The 19,765-nt window shown below is 40.7% G+C and overlaps 2 protein-coding genes across 2 annotated transcripts; both read right to left on the bottom strand.

Moving 5' to 3' along the window:
- Positions 1–3,542: 3,542 nt before the first annotated feature.
- LOC307262314 (SUMO-conjugating enzyme UBC9-like) lies at positions 3,543–8,039 on the bottom strand. Its single transcript, XM_080043149.1, has 7 exons — positions 7,773–8,039; positions 7,483–7,568; positions 7,249–7,332; positions 6,737–6,809; positions 6,147–6,256; positions 5,966–6,045; positions 3,543–5,610 (listed from the first exon to the last, which is right to left on the bottom strand). Exons 2-7 carry the CDS (start codon positions 7,546–7,548, stop codon positions 5,547–5,549), a joined length of 477 nt encoding a protein of 158 aa, XP_079899275.1. The 5' UTR covers positions 7,549–7,568; positions 7,773–8,039; the 3' UTR covers positions 3,543–5,546.
- Positions 8,040–9,639: 1,600 nt separating this feature from the next.
- Positions 9,640–15,816, bottom strand: mpst (mercaptopyruvate sulfurtransferase; the record flags this gene model as incomplete). The annotated part of the gene is made up of 4 exons (XM_080044573.1): positions 9,640–10,476; positions 11,227–11,852; positions 14,155–14,443; positions 15,222–15,816. 4 exons carry the CDS (start codon positions 15,814–15,816, stop codon positions 10,178–10,180), a joined length of 1,809 nt encoding a protein of 602 aa, XP_079900699.1. The 3' UTR covers positions 9,640–10,177.
- Positions 15,817–19,765: the final 3,949 nt, after the last annotated feature.

Genomic DNA, 19,765 nt, shown 5'->3' with positions numbered 1-19,765 from the left:
CTTTTTTTGAATTGCGACTTACAACCAGTGAAGAGTAGGCTTTATCTGCATACGCTCGCGCAAAATATAAACTCGCCTTCAAAATAAAAGCAATGCCGTTGTATTCCATGCATGATTTAAACTTATTTACGTTTGATTCTTAATTTTCCATTGACCTCACGCGGGCCAGTCACAGCCAGCGGGCCACACAATGCCCAGGTCTGGGCTACGAGGAACTTTCAGTTGGCATATGGTTAGGCACGCTATGGTGCTAATGGGCCTAATGCTTTGTGCACCCTCAACAACACCACAATGCGAGCATTTTTTAGGAAGCGAGTGAAAGAGAGACAGCAGGATGCATCGCGATGAGGTAATGTATTTATTAAACTATGTCAATTCTGATTTAGTTACGTTCAGAAAACACAGGTCATTTATGATCATCGGAAAACATATTAAACTGTTTCATAAACATTTAAAAGTTACTGTAGGCGGCGGTTTAAGTAATGACTCCAGAGAGCATGTCATGGATGATGGATGAATAGATTTAAATTGGACTACGTGTTACTCTTCTGATCATAATTTCAATTCTGCATCAGTATTCGTCCAGTAATTTCACTGGTGAGTGTATACTTACGGTATATGACAACTTATGTATGGATGAGGCCATGATTATGTAATTCTTAGAATTAAAGAGCTAAGTGTAAGACATCGGTTGAGCCACTTAAAAGTACAAATGTTGCCGTGATAACTGTACAATGCTGCAACCTGAGGATGCCTATTGTTATATTTGAAAAACACTTCAAATCAATTTTAAAGTGGCACTATGTACAGTAGCTTACGTTTTTGTAACAATTAAGGGATGATGTTAAATTTTGGACTGTAGCGTGGCTGCAGCACTAGACAAGTATTCATTTAAAGCTTAGATACCATTAGGTAAAATAAGCCACTCATATCAGACTAAGGACGTAACCTAGCAACATAATATTACATTGAGAATAGGAGTGTTTTATTGCCTATTTAGCTGTTTTTGTAGAAGGCATACTATATTTATTTTCTTCAAGGCTACATTTTTCTTGATTTGCCAAACAACTAACACACCTGGCCGACAAGCAAATATAGTGTGGGAGAGTAATTATGTGTGTTCGTCACACACTTCAGTTTGCAGCAGCAGTCACATCTGAATTATTCAGCAGAACAAAACACATTGTCTTTCAACTACTCAGGATTTAATTGATTGATTTATTTACAATCAATGTTGCCTTTAAAATATTGTTAATGTTATCCCAGCAACATACTGACAGCAGTGCATGGAATAATAACTGGAGGTCAGTGTCCCAAAACCAGTACTAGTATTATTCACATCTGAATACTATATTGTGAACCCACTCACCACCATGCAATAGACTCGACATTGGAAGCACAGACCTGGAAATATGTTGCTACGAAGAAAGTGGCCCAAGCTGTGATAGCTGTGGGGAAACGGAAAGGCTGATTCTGGATCAACATAGTGAGGCAGCAACAGGGGCAGCACCTGAGGGCTTTCCACAGCCATCCCCTAAAGCACAGCATGTTCAGAGGAAATCAGCAAAGACAAAAACAAAACAAAAAACATTGTTAACACGCAGCAGCACAAGCCGCAGAACAAAAAAAAAATATCATTAAGTTAGGTTTCTCACCTGTTTCTTTGCTGGTTTGGGGTCTGTTTGGCTATTTGAGGTCATGCTGTCACGTACGTGATACTGAACCGCAGGTGTGGTGGGTCACAGCTAAAGGTGTTACATTTCTTCAGAATGTCATGCAAGACACCCGAGAACAATATGTCAGGTTTCAGCTCTGGACAAGCAAACACTTTTTTTAAATACTTTTTTTTTTGGTCCTGTGTACACCAAGGTGTTAGGATCAACGCAGAGATTGCGGCATATTGACGGAACAACATCACTCCAATATGCCAATATGCTGGCTTTGCTTGCTTCTGTGTTATTTACACAGAACCAAGCAACGCCGGCCTGCTGGCGCATCAGTAGCCCCTTTTACACAGCGTTCCGGAATGAAAGAGGTGCTTGTAAACAGTGTCAGGTGTGACGTAAACATTTAGCGCCGCGCCGGTCAGCTGCTTTACAACAACAACACTGGCCGGTGAATTGAGAGCAGAAGTGCTGGAGCTTGCAGTAAGAGGACCGTATTTTAGGCTACTGCCCCCACGATGTGCCGGTTGATCTCGCTAAGCGCTGAGTACAACATCTCTGGGACTGTTAACCAAACTGACAAAAATCACTCCGCTGCTCACTGCTTCACCTCTGTGTCTGTGTGTGTGTAACAGGTTGGCTGTGTGAGCGAGTCTCTTTGTAAGGGCAGCGATATGCCAATCAGACATACACATACACACAGTGTGTGAAGTCACGTTACTGTAGACAGAAATAAAGTGTGGATATACGCTCAGACTTAGGATAATAATAGTGGCGGCGATCCGGTCGCAGTCTAGCTTAGCCTAGCCTAGCTTTCCCATTGTACAACTTACCCTGGGCAGAAACAGACTCATACACTCTGCAAAATGAAGCATGGGGGGTTGGATTGAGCAGCGGACCTTATGACCAGCTAGATTATACGCCGTTCCTTTTATTTGGTGATTTTTACGGGACATCAGGCCGCCGTGGTTAATGTTAAACACACGTCCTTCAACTGCTAACATGGTCGCATGTTTAGAACGTAGGCTATGGAACGTCAAACGCCCCCGTTCCGCAACAAGCTGGCCGCGTTTATACAGAGAGGCGGAACTGATTGTGTCGGGAATCTTACTACCCCAAGAGGTAGTAAAATTCCCGGAACAATCTCTCGCACCTTTCTTCCCTCGTTCCGCAACGGTCGCATTTATACAGCAGGGCGGAGGGCCGAAATTCCGGCATATTCCCGGCTTTCACTGGCTGTGTAAAAGGGGCTTATGAAGCACACATTTCCTCTTCACTCCTTCATTGATGTGCACATTTATTATGATGTTTTTCAGTGCCATAGTCTTGTTGCTTTAATAAGCGCTGAAACCAAGAAAATATGAAAGCAGTATGGTTGGTCAAAGGAAATACAGACTGAAATTTCTCAGTTACATCTCTTTAAATGCAGGCTTTAAGTGACCAAGGAAAAATGGGTCTCTTTATTTATGCAGTGTTTTGCAAATGCAAGATAACACTCAAAAGGTAATCAGATGAATGTGAATGACAATATACAGATAATGCAAGAAGACGAAGCATCTCTTTGCGTGTTCTTTTATTTATTTTGGGCGCTATTGCTGTTATAACCAATATTTTAAACTAACAATGTACCAAATGAATGTGACAGGGGTTAATAGAGAATGATCGCCTGAATCTGGGGCTCCATGCCTATAATACCAAATATTCCAAATGCAATTTAATACTATTTTGTGCCCATTTCTTTTATTTGTAGCAACATTTGATATGCTAATGCTTCTTTTGCACCCCCCTTCCAATCCCACATAATTTCAATACATCTTTTCCCATAATATAAATTCTAGTTATATATTTAAAAGAAATCCATAGATGTTATTGTTTGTTTTTTAATTCAACTTTATTTCACAATTGTATGCCATTTATTGTGTTCTTTGTTATAATACCACACACAAATGTCAACTGGCTAAAACAATATAAAACATAACTTCCACAATTTTTCATTATTTATATTATGTACATGCACTCATATATTCAGAGGCAAAACAATTCTCAGGCCTTCGCTTACTCTCAAGTGCACTTTCACCTTGTCTTCCCTGCTGGTTGAGAGGCCATTCCAATGAGGATTCCTTCAGCTTCTGTTTTCTGCCAAATTCGACTCGAAGATTTTACCAGCTTTTTGATGAGTACATTTTGAAAGCATTGTGGGATAAAATGCCTGGAAGCCATGAAACTTGTCTTCTATCTGGAGCAGATGCCAAGCTGGAGATGAACGTGCTCGTCGCTGTAACTGACAGACAGTTTCACTCCCAGTTGGATTCACTAAAAGGATCTTAACGACTAAAGTTTTTTTTTCCCGCTTTTCTGCAATAAAGGACAATTCAAACACAGGCACAAGCAAAGAGCCTACCCATAAAAACCCTTCTACCACCTGTAACTGTTCGCCTCTCTGAGCACCACATCTTACTTACATTAATGCCACCAATATACAAGTGCCAATAGGAGTGTCACAATTCTCATTATCCTCAAATCGTTTTAAGGTCACAATTCAATCCAATTCTTTATCGATTTATTTTTTAATTTTAGCACAGATGGCTTTGCGATTGTAGTCTTTGATCACAAGTGTTATGCCATGTTAACTAATTAAATTAAATCTAAATTTCAATATATGGTCGACATGGTGTCATGAGTGATATAATCCCCTTTAGGCTATTGATTATTTGCAATGTACGCTACAACAAAAAGGCCCTATTGTCAAATTTAAATAATTTATTTTGAAATGTGAAGTGGCCAGGAGAGGATTTAGAAACACTGGTCTAGTATATATTCATCGCAACACTGGCACATAGCAAACTGTGTTTAACTCACCGGGTGGCAAAATACATCCACACTTGAAGTTCAGCTGTCATTTCAGCAGGTGCCATGGGGTCTTTTGGCTGCAGTTACAGTAGGAGGTAAGTGCCAGCAATGAATAACATTTTCTTTTTTGTTTTCTTTGCATGGCTGCTAAATGCGACTCTGGGGGCGGGAGAAATCGACGATTCCACTTAGCACTACGAAGGTTGAGATCATGACGTCGTTTTGATCGATTTCTGACTAACAATGGAGATCGTGACACTCCTAAGTGTCAGGATTGTCTTTAACCTAATGTCTTGTTTACGGTTTTCCTTTGATGCTTTTCTGGAAACTCACACGTGACAGGAACAAATCTTGGGTGGGAACAGGAGCCCGATGGGAAGCCTGACTTCTATTGGGTCTCTGACTGCTTTGTCCAAGTTCATAATTTTTAAACACTTATCTACAATACTTCTGGGATTCAATGATTTGATAAAAAGATTTCGAGCGCTCTTTCGATACATTAGTGTGATGTACAGTATCAATGGAGGCACCAGTAGGGCTGTCACTTTTTCATAAGGTTAAGTTCGGACAAATTTAAAATGATGTGAAATTCAAAGAACCCCAATGTGAACTTTTAACCCAACTTTTAAACACATATTTGAATTTCGAATACAAAGTGACGTCCCTAGGGATGAGTGAGTTTGGCGGGCACTCGTGACAAAACTGGAGGTATGGATTACATAAGAGATACAAATAACAAAGGTCATGTTGACAGCAGAGTTCTTAGATCACCGGCTATGCATTAAAAATGCATAAAGACTTCTTGAAGGCAGGTTAAATTACAATCATATTGAATTCTCAAAATAAAATTGAAACTTTGAAAAGAATGAAAGAGAAACAGGCTCAGTGGTCACCTGTGTGATAGTATAATAATAATAATCATACTCAAAAAGGGCTTTCTTATTGGAGTGGTCCTGCAGGTGCTGCCTGCCTCCTGTTTGTAACCTTTGATCAGTTCAGGCTGCTCAGTCGGGTTGTGGCCTGCTCTCCTCTCTATGTGGGGGCAAACTTCTTGGCCTGTGCCCTTACCCGCTTCTCGTAGTCCATCCTGTTCTGACTGGAACACAAAAAGATTGACAAAAAGACTTGTTTTAAACATACTAATGTTAGTTATGAATTCCATTTAGAAGTTCCATTTGCAAGATAACAGTGTATGTAGTATACACTAACATTACTTCCTTTGTGTATTCACGGCCCCAACAAGTTATGACTAGTGCTAATGAACCAGAATGGGTATTATCTTCAAATTAAAATGAAGACAAACAGTGACTCAAAGCAATGTTTATGTTGCAATGGCTCTCTGAATATAAATGTAAGTTTATCTCGAAGGTTGTGACATTTAATTCCTAAAAAATTAAAAAACAATTAATTCAGGCTTGAATGTGTAAAGTCTTCAACGCTGACACACTCACCAGTAAATTGTGTAAGCCTCTGCTTGTGCTGGGTCTTGGATGTTAGGCTCGTTCAGGAGCTCCTGGATACCCAACAGGATCTGAAAACACGGCAAGGCATATAGAAATGGCATATAAACAATAGACAAGTTCACAAGTAAAAATTATAAGAAGGAGGCTACAAATGAGTGAGTGTGCGGACCTGTTTGATGGTGATGGCAGGCCTCCAGTCTTTGTCCTCCTCCAGGATGGACAGACACACGGTGCCGGACGGGTAGACGTTCGGGTGGAATATCGGTGGCTCGAACTTGCCTGGGTGGAAATCGTCCAAACGAGAGTCAAACTTTCAAGATTGATGCGAGAATGTCATGGGGAAATTCAACATTTCTATTACATAGTGAAATATAGTTACTACCTGAGATTTTTTCCATTCAATATTGTAGAGGATATGGGAAAGCGCTGTCATTTCATATTTGTTCCTCACATGCATCTGCCAACTTGAATGATCATATTTGTTTTATTTTTCCACAATCTGAATGCAGAGACTTAAAATGCCATTTGTGCATGGATTGGAAAAAAATATCTTTATAAGTGAGTGGCATGTCTTGCTAAAGTTATATTATTTACACAATGTGGTGCACTGACTGAACCTGGTACTTTGGACTTTGTGGCCCAAACCCTTTATTTCCTGAGCTTTTCCTCTTTCATTGTGAATAGACAGCCGCACGTTAACTTTACACCTCTCCATACACAGACTGTTAACTGTGGAACAAAGCATGGAGTAGTACTCACATTTGGGTGGTGAGGAAGGGTAGTCGTCTTTGAAGAGCATTCTGAGTTTGTAGAGTCCTCCCTCCCACAAGGTCTAATGAATGAATTAGGATAAAAATGACTGCTTTAATAAATGAACGGAAATTAGACAAAGGTCTAATTTAGATAAAACAGTTATGACATTAAAAGATATTATGATAAACATGTATCTCACTTTCATCTGTCTCTCGAGGGGACCAAAACATTTTTAAATTACCAGTAACCTGATAGAACTGTTCTTTAAAATCATGAACTTGAGATACTTCTCCTTTGAATTATTCTTTTTTTTCTAGCCTAAGGTCAGAAGATAAAATCAGCCCAAGTTTTTAAAATAATGTTACAATCTACCACTACAGTGATTGTGAATGCAGTAACCAGCAGCGGTTGAGTTGGGGGTGGCAAAGTTGAAAGCGCCTGCTGCCACTGCTTGAAGAAGACACATGAAAGTAACCATTTAACTTTGATATGCAATAATGCAACTGTAGCTAACTCACTCCTTTCTTCCCCGGGATGGCACATTCCCAGTTCATCAAATTCATGGTTCCATCTGGGTTCTTGGTAGGAACAGCAACAAAACCCTGTGCAGATTTACAAGAGTCACAAAATATCACTGAGCAATCCTGGTTTGCCACATTATAATAGACTCAGGTGTCTGCAGCACTCGTGCATGTTACAACAACAAATCTGTGAAATCTGAGAAGCAGGGGGTAAACCGTGCTGCTGCTTACAAATGGGTGGTCTTTCCTCCAGGCTTTGCGCTCCTGGGACAGTCTGCTAAGAGCGATGCCAGACATTGCTGCTCATTAACGCCTCCCTATGGGGGAGAAAAAGATTAATTATTCAATTCAACCTGTCCACACACGGGTAAAGTAGCCCTAATTATTTCTTCTGAAAATGCCCGTATATGTTGTTTTATTAAAAGTGACGAGTAGAAAACACTAGGTTCATGTAGCCACCGAAATGTAACAAATATACAACACTAACTTAAGTAAAATTTCCTAATTTTAAATAGACTTACCTTCTGTTTTATTCGGCTAAATATCAAAAATACGCTTTGTGGAGCAACGTTAGCTTCGTGTTGACGGCGACCGTAATAAAAAAAAACCTTCGACGTTAAAAAACAAAACTACCGTAGCAATTAGGGCGTAAATGACCGAACACAGTAAATCCTCGATTTTTTATACATTACCCAGACACTCTCAACCACATATATTGGTGTTATTTTTGTCAATTTACCACAGTTGTATAAAACAATGTGACTCGTAACACCGTTTCGACAGCTAGCTCGACGATATAAAGGACCCCAATTTGTTTATTTCGTAAGGACCTTCAGGCAGTGTACGGGACACCCGAGTGGCGCACGTCAGAGTTGATCGGCCATCTTTGTTGTGGCGCTCAGTCTGGGTTGTTTCTTTATAATAGTTCCATGTTCACGTCCGCGGATGAATCGTTCATTTTGAGTCAAGTGCCAAAATCTGAAAATGTATGATGCTTTGAATTTTTCACATCAACCTGTCTTGGATTCATAATATTCGGGAAGTACGCATTGTGAATGAGCACTATTATTGAATAAAAAAATTATATTTGAGCAGCTTTAACATTTTTGATAATAGGCATACTTTAAACCATCTCCTAAAGCTACAGTGATGTGCAAAATGGTATGGGTGAGAACTGTAATTATTTGTAATTCACCTAAACAAATACTGCAGCAGTAGATTTGCCAAACACCTTTCCTGCGTGTATACATCATAGATAGTAAATAATAGCCTATACATCTATGTGGTAACTGCAGGCGATATCTAAGATCAGTAGCTCCTCCAAAATACAGCCCAGTTCTTCCTTTGTGTGTGACTAAAAATGAGGCTACATATTGTGTCTTGTGTTTAAGATTGTGATTATAGACAGTTTATAATTTTACACTATGCACATATTTAGCTGATTTGAGCTTTACTGGGTGAGGGTCAGAGTCCAAATACATAGTGGTGAAGCTGCAGTCAGTCACAGAGTGGGGGTTGATGTATTTGAATCACCTCTACAGATACAATGAGCAAAAGTCCACAGCTCGAGATGAACTGTTCAAAATGAGCTGTTCGTTCTCTTCTGCCCAGTGGCAATGCTGTTTTGTTCTGGGTCTTTACAGTTTTTGCAACATAGCAACAGATGACATCACAAACAATGGTTAGGTAACCCATGGACATATAAAGAAAGAGGTAACCCCATACTCCCTATGTTAAACAATTTAAATATGACAATGCCAAAGTGCCTGTAACAAAAGACAATGATTCAGGTTGGTGGAGGTGCACTGCACAGGTTTCACTGTGATCTACTAGGCCACTTTTAAAATGGGACTATGGCTCAAAAATTAATAAAAAGCCTTTGTCACATAAGTACTCATTTCTCCTACAGGAATACTGCACATTGCACCGATGCACATATTACCACAATGGCATAACAGAAGATAGAATACCTTATTTTATTTTTGAAAATCGGGCATATTGCCAGACACCTCAAAACCAGCACAGGAACCGGTCTGAACTGGTTTTGATTTTCTCTGCGTCAGCATCAATTTTTTTTGTGTGTGTGCCATCCATCACATCTCAGCAAAGGCTGCTGTTTTCTTGTGGTCCCATTCTTTTTTATCTTATTTGTATTACCCCACACCCTGCCACCCTTTTTTTCGTTCAATGTAACCTTTACAAAATTGGTAATGTTATATTTAATATCAGAACTCTTTCGACTCAAAATCCATGTATGACAAGATTTTTTTTTTAATTGTCTTCTTTAATCCCATGGAAAGTATTGTGCCCCACTGTCTCACATGGCCCTCTACAAAAATCTAAATATTTACTTTTCTTGTTACTGAATAAAAAAGTTTTTTCCTTTCTGTCATGACATATTTGAAAGGGAAAAAACTGATATGACACCCTTGCCTGTATACGAAAACAAGGAGTTTAAGCATCCATTTATTTTGACAGCTGCAAAATGAACACATTCACACGACCTCCTTCTACCAAGGAAGTGCATTTCTTCCCACAAATCAAACGTCCCCCGGTTGGAACACTGCTAAACCCTCTGGGAAGAGAGTCCCATACCATTTTAAACCAGACACAGTGAGTGACATAAACAAACAAACAAAACCCATATCACATTCTCTCAGTATTGTGTAAATTTTTTCTATGAAGTACAACTTTCCTATGATAGAAAGGTAATTAGCATATAATGTAGAGGAGGATTATCATTCAGTAATGATTTAAAACAAGCTCACAGGGCACAGTTTTGTACAGCATGTAGGCCATACGTTCACCTCCGTATTAGTAGAAAGTACACTATGAGGCTAGTTTTACAGTCTTTGTTTATCACTCTCGTTGGGAGCAAACACAAAAATTAACTGATCACATCATTGGTTTGTGGTCCATTTTTAGTTCACCCTTCCTTCCCCTGTCCCTCTGAGATGATGTGCTTGGGAGACGCCCTCTTGAACCACTCTGTCCAGGAGCCATCGTAAACGCACACCCCGGGGTGCCCTAGCAGGTGAGCCGCCAGCACCACGTGACACGCTGTCACCCCAGAGCCGCAGGTAGCCCACAGCGGTTTCTCCAGGTCCACTCCTGCCTGGAGGAAGAGTTTGGACAGGCCCTCCGTGTCCAACTCCTTTCCAGAGCCATCCATGAAGGAGGGGAAGGGCATGTTGATGGTGCCAGGGAAATGGCCCGGCAGCGTGTCTGTGAGGGAGAGACATTGGTTAAGCCTACATTTTGGGGAACAATAAAATGTCCTTGAGCTGTGACAAAGGATAATAATAATAATAATAATAATAATAATAATAATAATAATAATAATAATAATAATAACTCAAAATCCACTTAATATATTTTTTTCTTTCACTTTAGGCCACATTGGATATTTGCTCTATTTTGGTTAAAGGTGCATTATACAGTTTAAGGGGAGGGGGATTTGTTTACATTTTCCAAAGCCTGTGGAGCATGCTCAGAGCACCTCAGCCTGTCACAGTCTCATAGACTGTATATATGCAGCGGAAGCTCGACTCCAACCGCATTATCTTGGTGTGTTAGCTTGGTTTTGAGATATTAGATTAAGTAGGCTAGGATTTCTGTCAGACTAACACAATAATCCGACTTTCTCTATCGCCATATAGACATCTAGGCCTAGGCCTGAGTGTTCCAGGGACTCAATTTTCCCATAAGGAAAGTTTGTTTTTTCAGTGTATTACAAAATGTTCCCTGCTATGGAACACCCAAGTTACATAGTGCACCTTTAATCTGAGAGAGTTGACAATTTGACACATGATATTAGTATAGGCCTGCACTGAATATCATGAAGGCCTACCTAGTTGTTGTAATCAGAAATGTAGCCTATTTAAATTGACCATCATCGCACTAAACATTTAAAACAAGCAAAGTTCTCACTGACTCACAACAGGTGTTTTGATTAAAAACGTGTAAGCTGCTCACCATCTCTTGGCTCCGGCTCGATGCCCCTGAACCTCCCGGCTGACCTTGCATCCACCACCTGGACCTTCTTGGTGCTCATGTTCTCCAGCATTTCCTCGTAGCTCTTCACCCACGGTTGAGTGACGGCCGCCTCGAAGTCTCTGCGCTCCGGCTTGGACCACTCCGAAGTCACGGGGAAGCCTCCAGCCAGCCAGTTTTTCATGCCGCCGTCCAGCACCGACACCGAGCTGTGTCCGAACAGCCGGAACATCCACCACACCCGGGGCGCGCTGAACGAGCCGAAGTCGCTGGTGTCGTATACCACCACATGAGTGTCGTTACCGATGCCCAGGTCACCTACGTAGCGCGAGAAGACGCCGGGTGTAGGCAGCATGTGATCCAGCGCGGAGGTTAAGTCACTGCAAACATCGATGTCAAAGTAAGAAGAGCCCGGCACGTGCTTCTGAGCAAATTCAGCTTTCGGGTCCCGTTTCGTTTTAGCCAGGTACCACGAAGCGTCTAGAATGCGAAGTTTGGGTCCAACGAGGTTGTTCTTGACGGCCTCAGCCAGCCACGAAGCGGACACCAGGGCTCGGGTCTGCGCCGCCATGATGGGACACTGGAGGACTGAATGGATGGTCCTGTCTCTTTAAGGACCGGATGGAAAGTTAAACATTTGGAAACCCGTAGTTGGACTTTGAAAATTCATATTGTACCACCCAAATCTGTTGTTTTACTGCAGGGCTATGCTTTTTTGCCCCTTGTGTAATAGGCCTACTTAAGCTATTTAGACTATTTACTGTCTCTTTTATTATTAACCTATTATTATTATTCTCTTATTTCCATTGCATTTGCAGTATATTTTCTTGGTCCTTTACTCAGAAAGCCGGCGTTGGTAGTTAGTTGATGGAAGAAGACACAGTTTGAGGCAGATGAGGAGGTCTCAGGAACAATTCTTTTTTATTCAAACAACAAAACTCATCCTGCAGTCAAAACGAAGCCAATAAGAATTTAAAGTGTTTGTAGCAAAATAAACTAATAGAGGTACCTACACAAAACAAAAAGCTATGAAGAGTTCCTTAGTTTGAGACCTGACTTTTTCCAGAATTGTGGCTGCTTTTAACCCTAACCAGCTCCACCCTAATGGTCAGAGGGCAACCTGAGTTTAGTCATCACCTAGAGTCGATATGTCACGTTGGCCAAGAAGTCTGATTCAGCAACTTTTAAGACAATGCTGATGATGATGATGGCAGGGTCAATAAACTACTGTTAACTCTTAGCCAGACTGTCTTTGATTAACTCACAAGACAGTCACCTTTGTGTGAAATTTGAATGATCTACAGGTCAGCCTTGAGGGTTTCCTCACTCAGGCAGCTAACATCCCTGACTTTGCCCCCTGCCAGCTGAGGCATTGTCTTTGTCTTGCTCTGTAGCAGTATAGGCCTAAATATAAAATGTATAGTATCATAATACACTACAGTAATCTTAAAATGTGTCATAACGAAATACACTACACATTCTTTTACGACCTTACACAAAAAGCACATTGAAAAGTTTAAATCTGAATGTAAACATGTTGCACTTGCAGTTGTTGTATTGATACATGCAATTGTTAATGTTGCCATGTTTTTCAACATGCACATTTCAAATAAAGTATAAAAAAAATCAAAGTAAACAATAACAAAGCAGGACTTTTATCCTTCTTTTTGTACAACCGGAAATTCAATCAAAGATGCACACATTCTTACCCTTTCTTTTAATAAGGAGCCATTGCGCACATACAAAAATAGCCTACATTAATTTGAATAGTTCACTAGTATCAGAACTCTTTGGAAGAAACTTGATCCAGCTACATTAGCTTATCTCAGTCAGGGGTTTATAAGGGTGTAGCAGAGAATAACATAAGGAGTTATGCATTTAGCAATTCTTCCAAGGCACTTGTGCTTTCTTTCATGTGCACACCCACCAAAGCACCAGCAGGCTGTGCCATATGACCGTCACATAGAACAAAGATTTGGTTGGAATTGTGGTTTCGCAGGAGCTGGGGAAATCCTCAATAATAATACTATATATAATTCTAATACAATGGCATTTAGCCCATTTAGAAGCAACAGGAAACCGAACATTTTAGCAGCATCTCATCTTCATAAAGAAAATTAACTCAAGGCAACAGTCATTACATTTAACATGTTTCATCATATAAGAAAATCAGGACATCCGATAGGGTTACACACTTCTGCTTCTTGGCAATACATCTCATACCATTAAAACGCTTGTTTATTTCCCTTTTAAATTGTGCCACATTTGTAATGAAAAACACTTGTGGGTTGAACAGCAAATGAAAAACAAGCCATATATTCTCTGCCAATGCCAAACAGCTTGTTTGCAGGTGCTAGGCTGTTGTGGCTGTGTATGGTTCTTCCGCATGCTACCGAGGCCCCTGTTAAATTATTTAATTTTTTAATTGCAAATATGTTTTGTTTCTTCAGAATTCAATCGTCCAATCCAATAAACAACACCAGTCAAGAGTCAATAGCAGAATAAGCTGTTTGGCATTGGCAGAGAAGATTTGCCTTGTTGTTCATGGCCACAACCCACATACTCAACTCTGCTGCTCAGGCCACAAATGCATTTGATTTACAATTGTGGCCCCATTTGACAGGGAAATAAACAGGCTTTCCAACGGTATGAGATTTATTGCCAAGAAGGATTGTTACAACAAAGAATTACTCGGCCAAACACAAACTGCCTTACTTTTTGTGCTAGCTTTATAAAGTTGACATATTAACTCTCAAAGACACATGCAAATATTTATAATTATTTATCTATACAAATATATTTGATCAAGGTGATGATTTAATGATGTGATGTATCAACCAGTTGCATAAAGTGAACAGTTTCAGGCTGACTTGTAACTTTCACTCCCTCCGTCTCTGCCTCCCTCAGGGCTTGTTTTTTAACTTGGAGAGGACGTGCTCTGGTGGGGCTTTGGAGAACCACTCGTACCAGGATCCATCGTACACGGATGCCCCAGGGGCGCCGCACAGGTGGGCAGCCAGCACCATGTGACAGGCGGTCACCCCCGAGCCACAGGTCCCACAGATTGGCTTATCCAGGTCCACTTGGGACTCCTCAAAGAAGCTCCTCAGCGCCTCTATGGAGAGCATCATGCCGTCATCATCGGTAAACCTGAAGAAAGGCATGCATTTGGAGCCAGGTATGTGACCTGGTTTCACACCTGGGGGAGAGGGACAAATAAGTTTTTACATCTTTGCACACAACAGTGATGGGGGTCTTCCATGAAACACGACATAGTAAAGTTGGACAGTTTTGGTTCATTCACATGAGAGATCTCTGAAGGATTTTTGTTCTAGTTCTGGTTTCAGGTGGAAACACCGGATACCACGCATACTTCTGTGCACCAATCGTGATCTAAATCTCTGATGACAGTATGTGGCAGTTTGCTTCTGTTTACGTTTGTTACTTGACACCAAAAAAACAAAACAATAAGTATGTGTTTGTCTTGAATTTTCATTTGTCTTTTTTGTGGCGACAAAACACTTTATTTTATTTTATTTGAAACCAAGCTGGGGCTTTAAATGATTGGCTTATTAAGCATATCAAATGGATATTAATGAAAAAAAATAACACTACAGTCTTCTAGTTATGTATAGCCTTCCAAACAAATAAAATGCCAACAAAAGATGTTTCATTTTATTATAACATGTATTAGCCTGTTTAACCAGGAGAACCCCATTGAGATTACATTTTTTTTTCAAGGTTGACCTGATTCACAATGGGGTCATGTTAGGACAAAATGATGAAATCCAAAGCAAAAGCCAGCAGCAGCCTTTAAACATTAACTTGTGTCTGTCTGGTGTGTTTTGCAGAGTTTGCTAGTGTCCGAGGCTTGTGTGCACTGAAAGTCTTAAAAAAATAAACGTTTGGGGGTAATTGGAAATAGCCTACTTGAATATGTCTATAACAAGCCTAGCCTACACTTAGTTTAGGCCTACCCTCTCTTGGTTCCGGTTCTCTCCCCAGGAACCTCGCATAGGGCCTCACGTCCACCACCTGGAAGCTCTGCTTGGATATGTTGTTAGTGATGTCCTCGAACGACTTAACCCATGGGCGATGCGCGGCGGCGGCGGCGCTGAAGTGTTCTGCTGCGGGCTTGGTGTACGTGCTCTCCACTGGATGACCCTCCCTCACCCAGTTCCTGAAGCCGCCGTTAAGCACGGACACCTGCGGGTGACCGAACAACCGAAACATCCACCACACCCTGGTGCAGGAAAAAGCCCCAAAGTGACTGGCATCGTAAACAATCACGTGGCTGTCGTTCCCAATGCCCAGGTTGCCCACGTAGTCTGCGAAGAACTGCTCGCTCGGGAGCATATGATCGAACTTTGAGGTCCTGTCGGAGCATTCGTCGATGTCGAAAAAAGACGCTCCCGGGATGTGGGTCTGCGCAAACTCCTTCTTGCCATCTCGGTTCATAAAGGGCAGGTACCAGGACGTGTCCAGGATCCGCAGACGGGGTCCGACAAGGTTGCGTTTGACCGTGTTTGCAAGCCATGCAGCAGAGACAAGAGTTTGAGCTTGCACTCCCATGTTTAACTAGGTGATTGAAATATTGGCAGGCAATCAACGATAGCGTCTACTAATAGGTCCGGAGTGAAACAGACCCTACCAGGAAACAGTCATATTGAAACAACAGGACACATGTGTAAATCAAGTTTATTTAGGCCTAACTGATGTTGGACAGTTAATAGGCTATGTAGCCTAAAACCTTCAATGTGCTCAGCAGCCACACTAAGCAAATATTCACATTGCTTTGAAATCTATACAATCACCTCCATGTCCTCTTCCCCCCACTGCTTTGCCACCTTTTCATGAACCTCTGCCTCACAAACACAGTAGGCAGCACTATAGCGACTGTCTCAGCCCTAATAGGCTACATGCAGTAAGACTTCGGGAAGACAGAAACAATGAGATAAAGCTTTTTACATTTTTAAATTTGTCCGTTTCACTGAAGCCTGCCATAAAACAATATCTGTACAACAGTATGTCATCATGCACACGCAAAACACATAAACACACGATTCCAATCCCTGGGGGTATAGTTGCACTGTGCATTCCAAATATGGAAGAGGAAGTGTGTAATTGTTTGGGAGTATAGCCTAGATGTGTATAAAGTGCAAGTATGCAGATGATTTGTGTGTGTGTGTGTGTGTGTGTGTGTGTGTGTGTGTGTGTGTGTGTGTGTGTGTGTGTGTGTGTGTGTGTGTGTGTGTGTGTGTGTGTGTGTGTGTGTGTGTGTGTGTGTGTGTGTGTGTGTGTGTGTGTGTGTGTGTGTGTGATTGGTCCTACTGCTAATGCCCATCCTACTGCAACATAGGTTCAGGTTACACTAAAATCATGTCACCGGGCCATGCCTTTAAGTGTGATCTGTGATTAAGTAGTGTACATTTGTAACTGTAGACATTTTGACACTCACAATGAGAAAGGGACATGTGTAAACAATAAACTTAATGATGGCTGAATTCCATTTAGCTGCTTCAGGGGCCGGGTAAGGTTCAGGATTGGTTTCAAGAGAGTTGCCTCTTTTTTTAAAATCCAAGATGGACCAGGTGAAAACTAGTATGCTGTCATAAGTTATGGCCTTTAAGGGATAGGAGGACGGGGATGGCTGAAAGAGAGAGAAAAAGGGAAAGTCCACAAGAACAGAAAGCTACATGCTTATTTAGTTCAATTAAGGGGCAGCCCACTAATTCGCATAAGGCTATTATGTAGTCTGGAGAACAAAAAGGTCACCTGACAATCCTAAGGTTTCTCCATTAAAACGTATAAGACAGGGATAGGAAATTAAATTAATGGGTCTCACAACTCTGCTTATCCACAGTAAAGTCCAACAGCTAAATTAAGGTCACAATGTGGGTTGATAACATTCCTGGCATTAGGTTTAAGCATTAGTGTGGACAGGGGGTTTTGGTTGGCGCTTTTGGGATATAGTATCTGAAGTGTGGACTTCCTCTACATTTTGGTAATGGGGCTGTCACGAAGCGGGAGCACTTTGGTTTGTGTTGGCTGATCATGATAGGGCTTGGATTGAACAAAAAGGCGCACCGCTCCCAAACTCTCACATGGCAGGCATTCCACAGCTCTTGCCTATTGTAGAAAATACACAAAATAATAGTATATAAAGGTAGTGATCCATTGAACCTCTTCCTGTCTGCAAAAAATAAAATAAAATATTTTCCAATGTATTCACTTCATATTTTACACACATATGGACTAGCTCAGCTTTTTGTATGTTCTGCTCTGAGCATTGATGTCCTAACTGGCTGCTGTGATGACCCTTTTTAAAGCTGCTGTGTTATTAGTGATACTATTAAAAAGCTGTAAGCTGAGGCAGACATGTAGATAACAACGCTATACTGACAAGAAATAGGACAAATGACCTTTTGTGAGAATTGAACACCTTTAACCTTTCGTTTAGATTTTGATACATTCGTATCTGCCAATGAACTCACCGCTCCTGCCAGGAATTCAGCAGGCAACTATAATACCTCACCTTGATCTGCTCCCTCACGCAGTTCCCTTGGCCTGCAGCAGACATGCTTGCTAATTTCAGCTGGGCCTTTGGAAGGAGCTCCCTCTGCTGTTGTAAAGGTGTAAAGGTCTGGGTCAGGGTGAGAGAATTTCATTTGCTATTATTTTTAGAATAGAAAATAAAATAAATAAATAAGAAGAATGTCAGTATTAATGTCAGTTTATAATATACCATAAAATATAGTCCTACAATAAGAAATTAAAAATATAACAATAGTAATAGGCCTATAAGAATAAGAAGTATATACATATGTACAGTTAATCTGTTATGTGAGCATTGGTTGTGGAGATGGAGTCTAATTAGTTGTATGTGAACTGAATTTGGCCAATAAAGCGGATTCTGAAACTTATAGAAAATGTTTATTATCTTATCTCCGCATAATGCCATTATCTAAATGTATAAGATTACATTTGGCCATGCTTAGATAATACTTCCTTAATACCGGCATTGCTTTAGGACTTTCCTATAGGAAGGAGGGAGCAGGAATCCTCAGTGAGAACCTGTTTTGTGTTCTTTTTACTGTTCCCGTAATGCAGAGCCAGTGACTCCAATTTCCTTTTTGTACTTATATAAACTCACTCCTTAGACGTACTGTCTGCCTCCCTCAGACCTCAGAGGGTGACTGGCTAGGAACTTGATTTTGTTTTTGGGGGTGTTTTACTTAACACGTCACCTGGAAAGGCACAGATACATAGAAAAATAAGTGATACCCTGATACAATATGTTAATTTGGAAAAGAATGATAACGAGTTACATCCCAAAAAGTCCAAGTGAAATCTTTGGCGGTTCAGCCGGGGTTGCACAAAAATCATCAGATGGTTGACCCACTATCATGTGATTCTTCTTTTCTTAATTCTGGTAAATCAGCCGCACTCGTGCAGCCTCAGCAGGAGTTTTCAATACTTTGTGGATTCTTAATCAGATTGATTTTTTTTAAATGATATCCTCGTTGCAAGTGACCACATGTATCGTCCAATTCATACTTTCAGAAAAAGGCAATCATTGCTGCCAGAGAAGAAAAGCATTGGTTTCAGGATGACGATCTACTCTACATTAAAGGCCCATGTTTTGCTCGGTTTAGATAACCCAACAGTTCATAAAGTACTCCTCTTACACCTCAAAATGTTGCTTACAGTATGTGGCAATGCATCAGTTATACACTGATATAATAATAAACAAAGGACATTATGTTGAATGTACATCATGCTGTTATGCATGACATACCTTTTCCTGTAATCCTTAAAGTACCCACATATAACTTTTTAAACGTATTGGATTTAGCATGAGGTACATGGGCTCCCTTCATTTAAGTTAATTGTACCACTTAATACTCCTTCCTTTACCGCTTTGGGTTATTTGGCTGTTACTTAGATATGGGTTTTTTTCAGTTCTGTGGCCCCAATATGGTGAACCAGAATGGGACAGTTTTTCTTTTTTCAGCCATAAGTATCCAGCTAGACATTGTGCCATGTCATTGTAAAAAAACGATTAATGTCATAAGCTCTGTGTAGATTCTAATCTTACCAACATGTGACAGGAGATGTTTTTACTTGTCACGAATATAAATCACTGGTGTCACTAATGGCATAAGTGATGGCTCAATGAAGTCATGTGAGTGAGCCAGCATGAACAATACCTGGAACATGGGCTTCTGATTTGAAATGTCTGTTTGGCACAAAAATAAGCCACAATGTCTGTTTAATTTGGAGGCAGTTGTGATTTTTATATATGTATATATTTGTAAATATTCTTTATTTATATACAGCATCTTATGTATCTGGACACTGGGTCCATTCATACCTGTATAGCAACGATGCCAGGCACAAATTAACAATAGGATGTGAATGATAGAGGAGGAGGGGAAGTTATTTGAGGCACCTGGTACAATGTTGATGAAGTTAAGATTTGGTGCAGTTAGAGTGTGTAACAGACATGAATTGGTTTAGG

This window comes from Ammodytes marinus, assembly GCF_949987685.1.
Source record: "Ammodytes marinus genome assembly, chromosome: 16".
NCBI classification, from domain to species: Eukaryota; Metazoa; Chordata; class Actinopteri; order Uranoscopiformes; family Ammodytidae; genus Ammodytes; species Ammodytes marinus.
The sequence above is the reverse complement of the archived record's forward strand: the minus strand, read 5'-3'. Positions and strand labels throughout refer to the sequence as shown.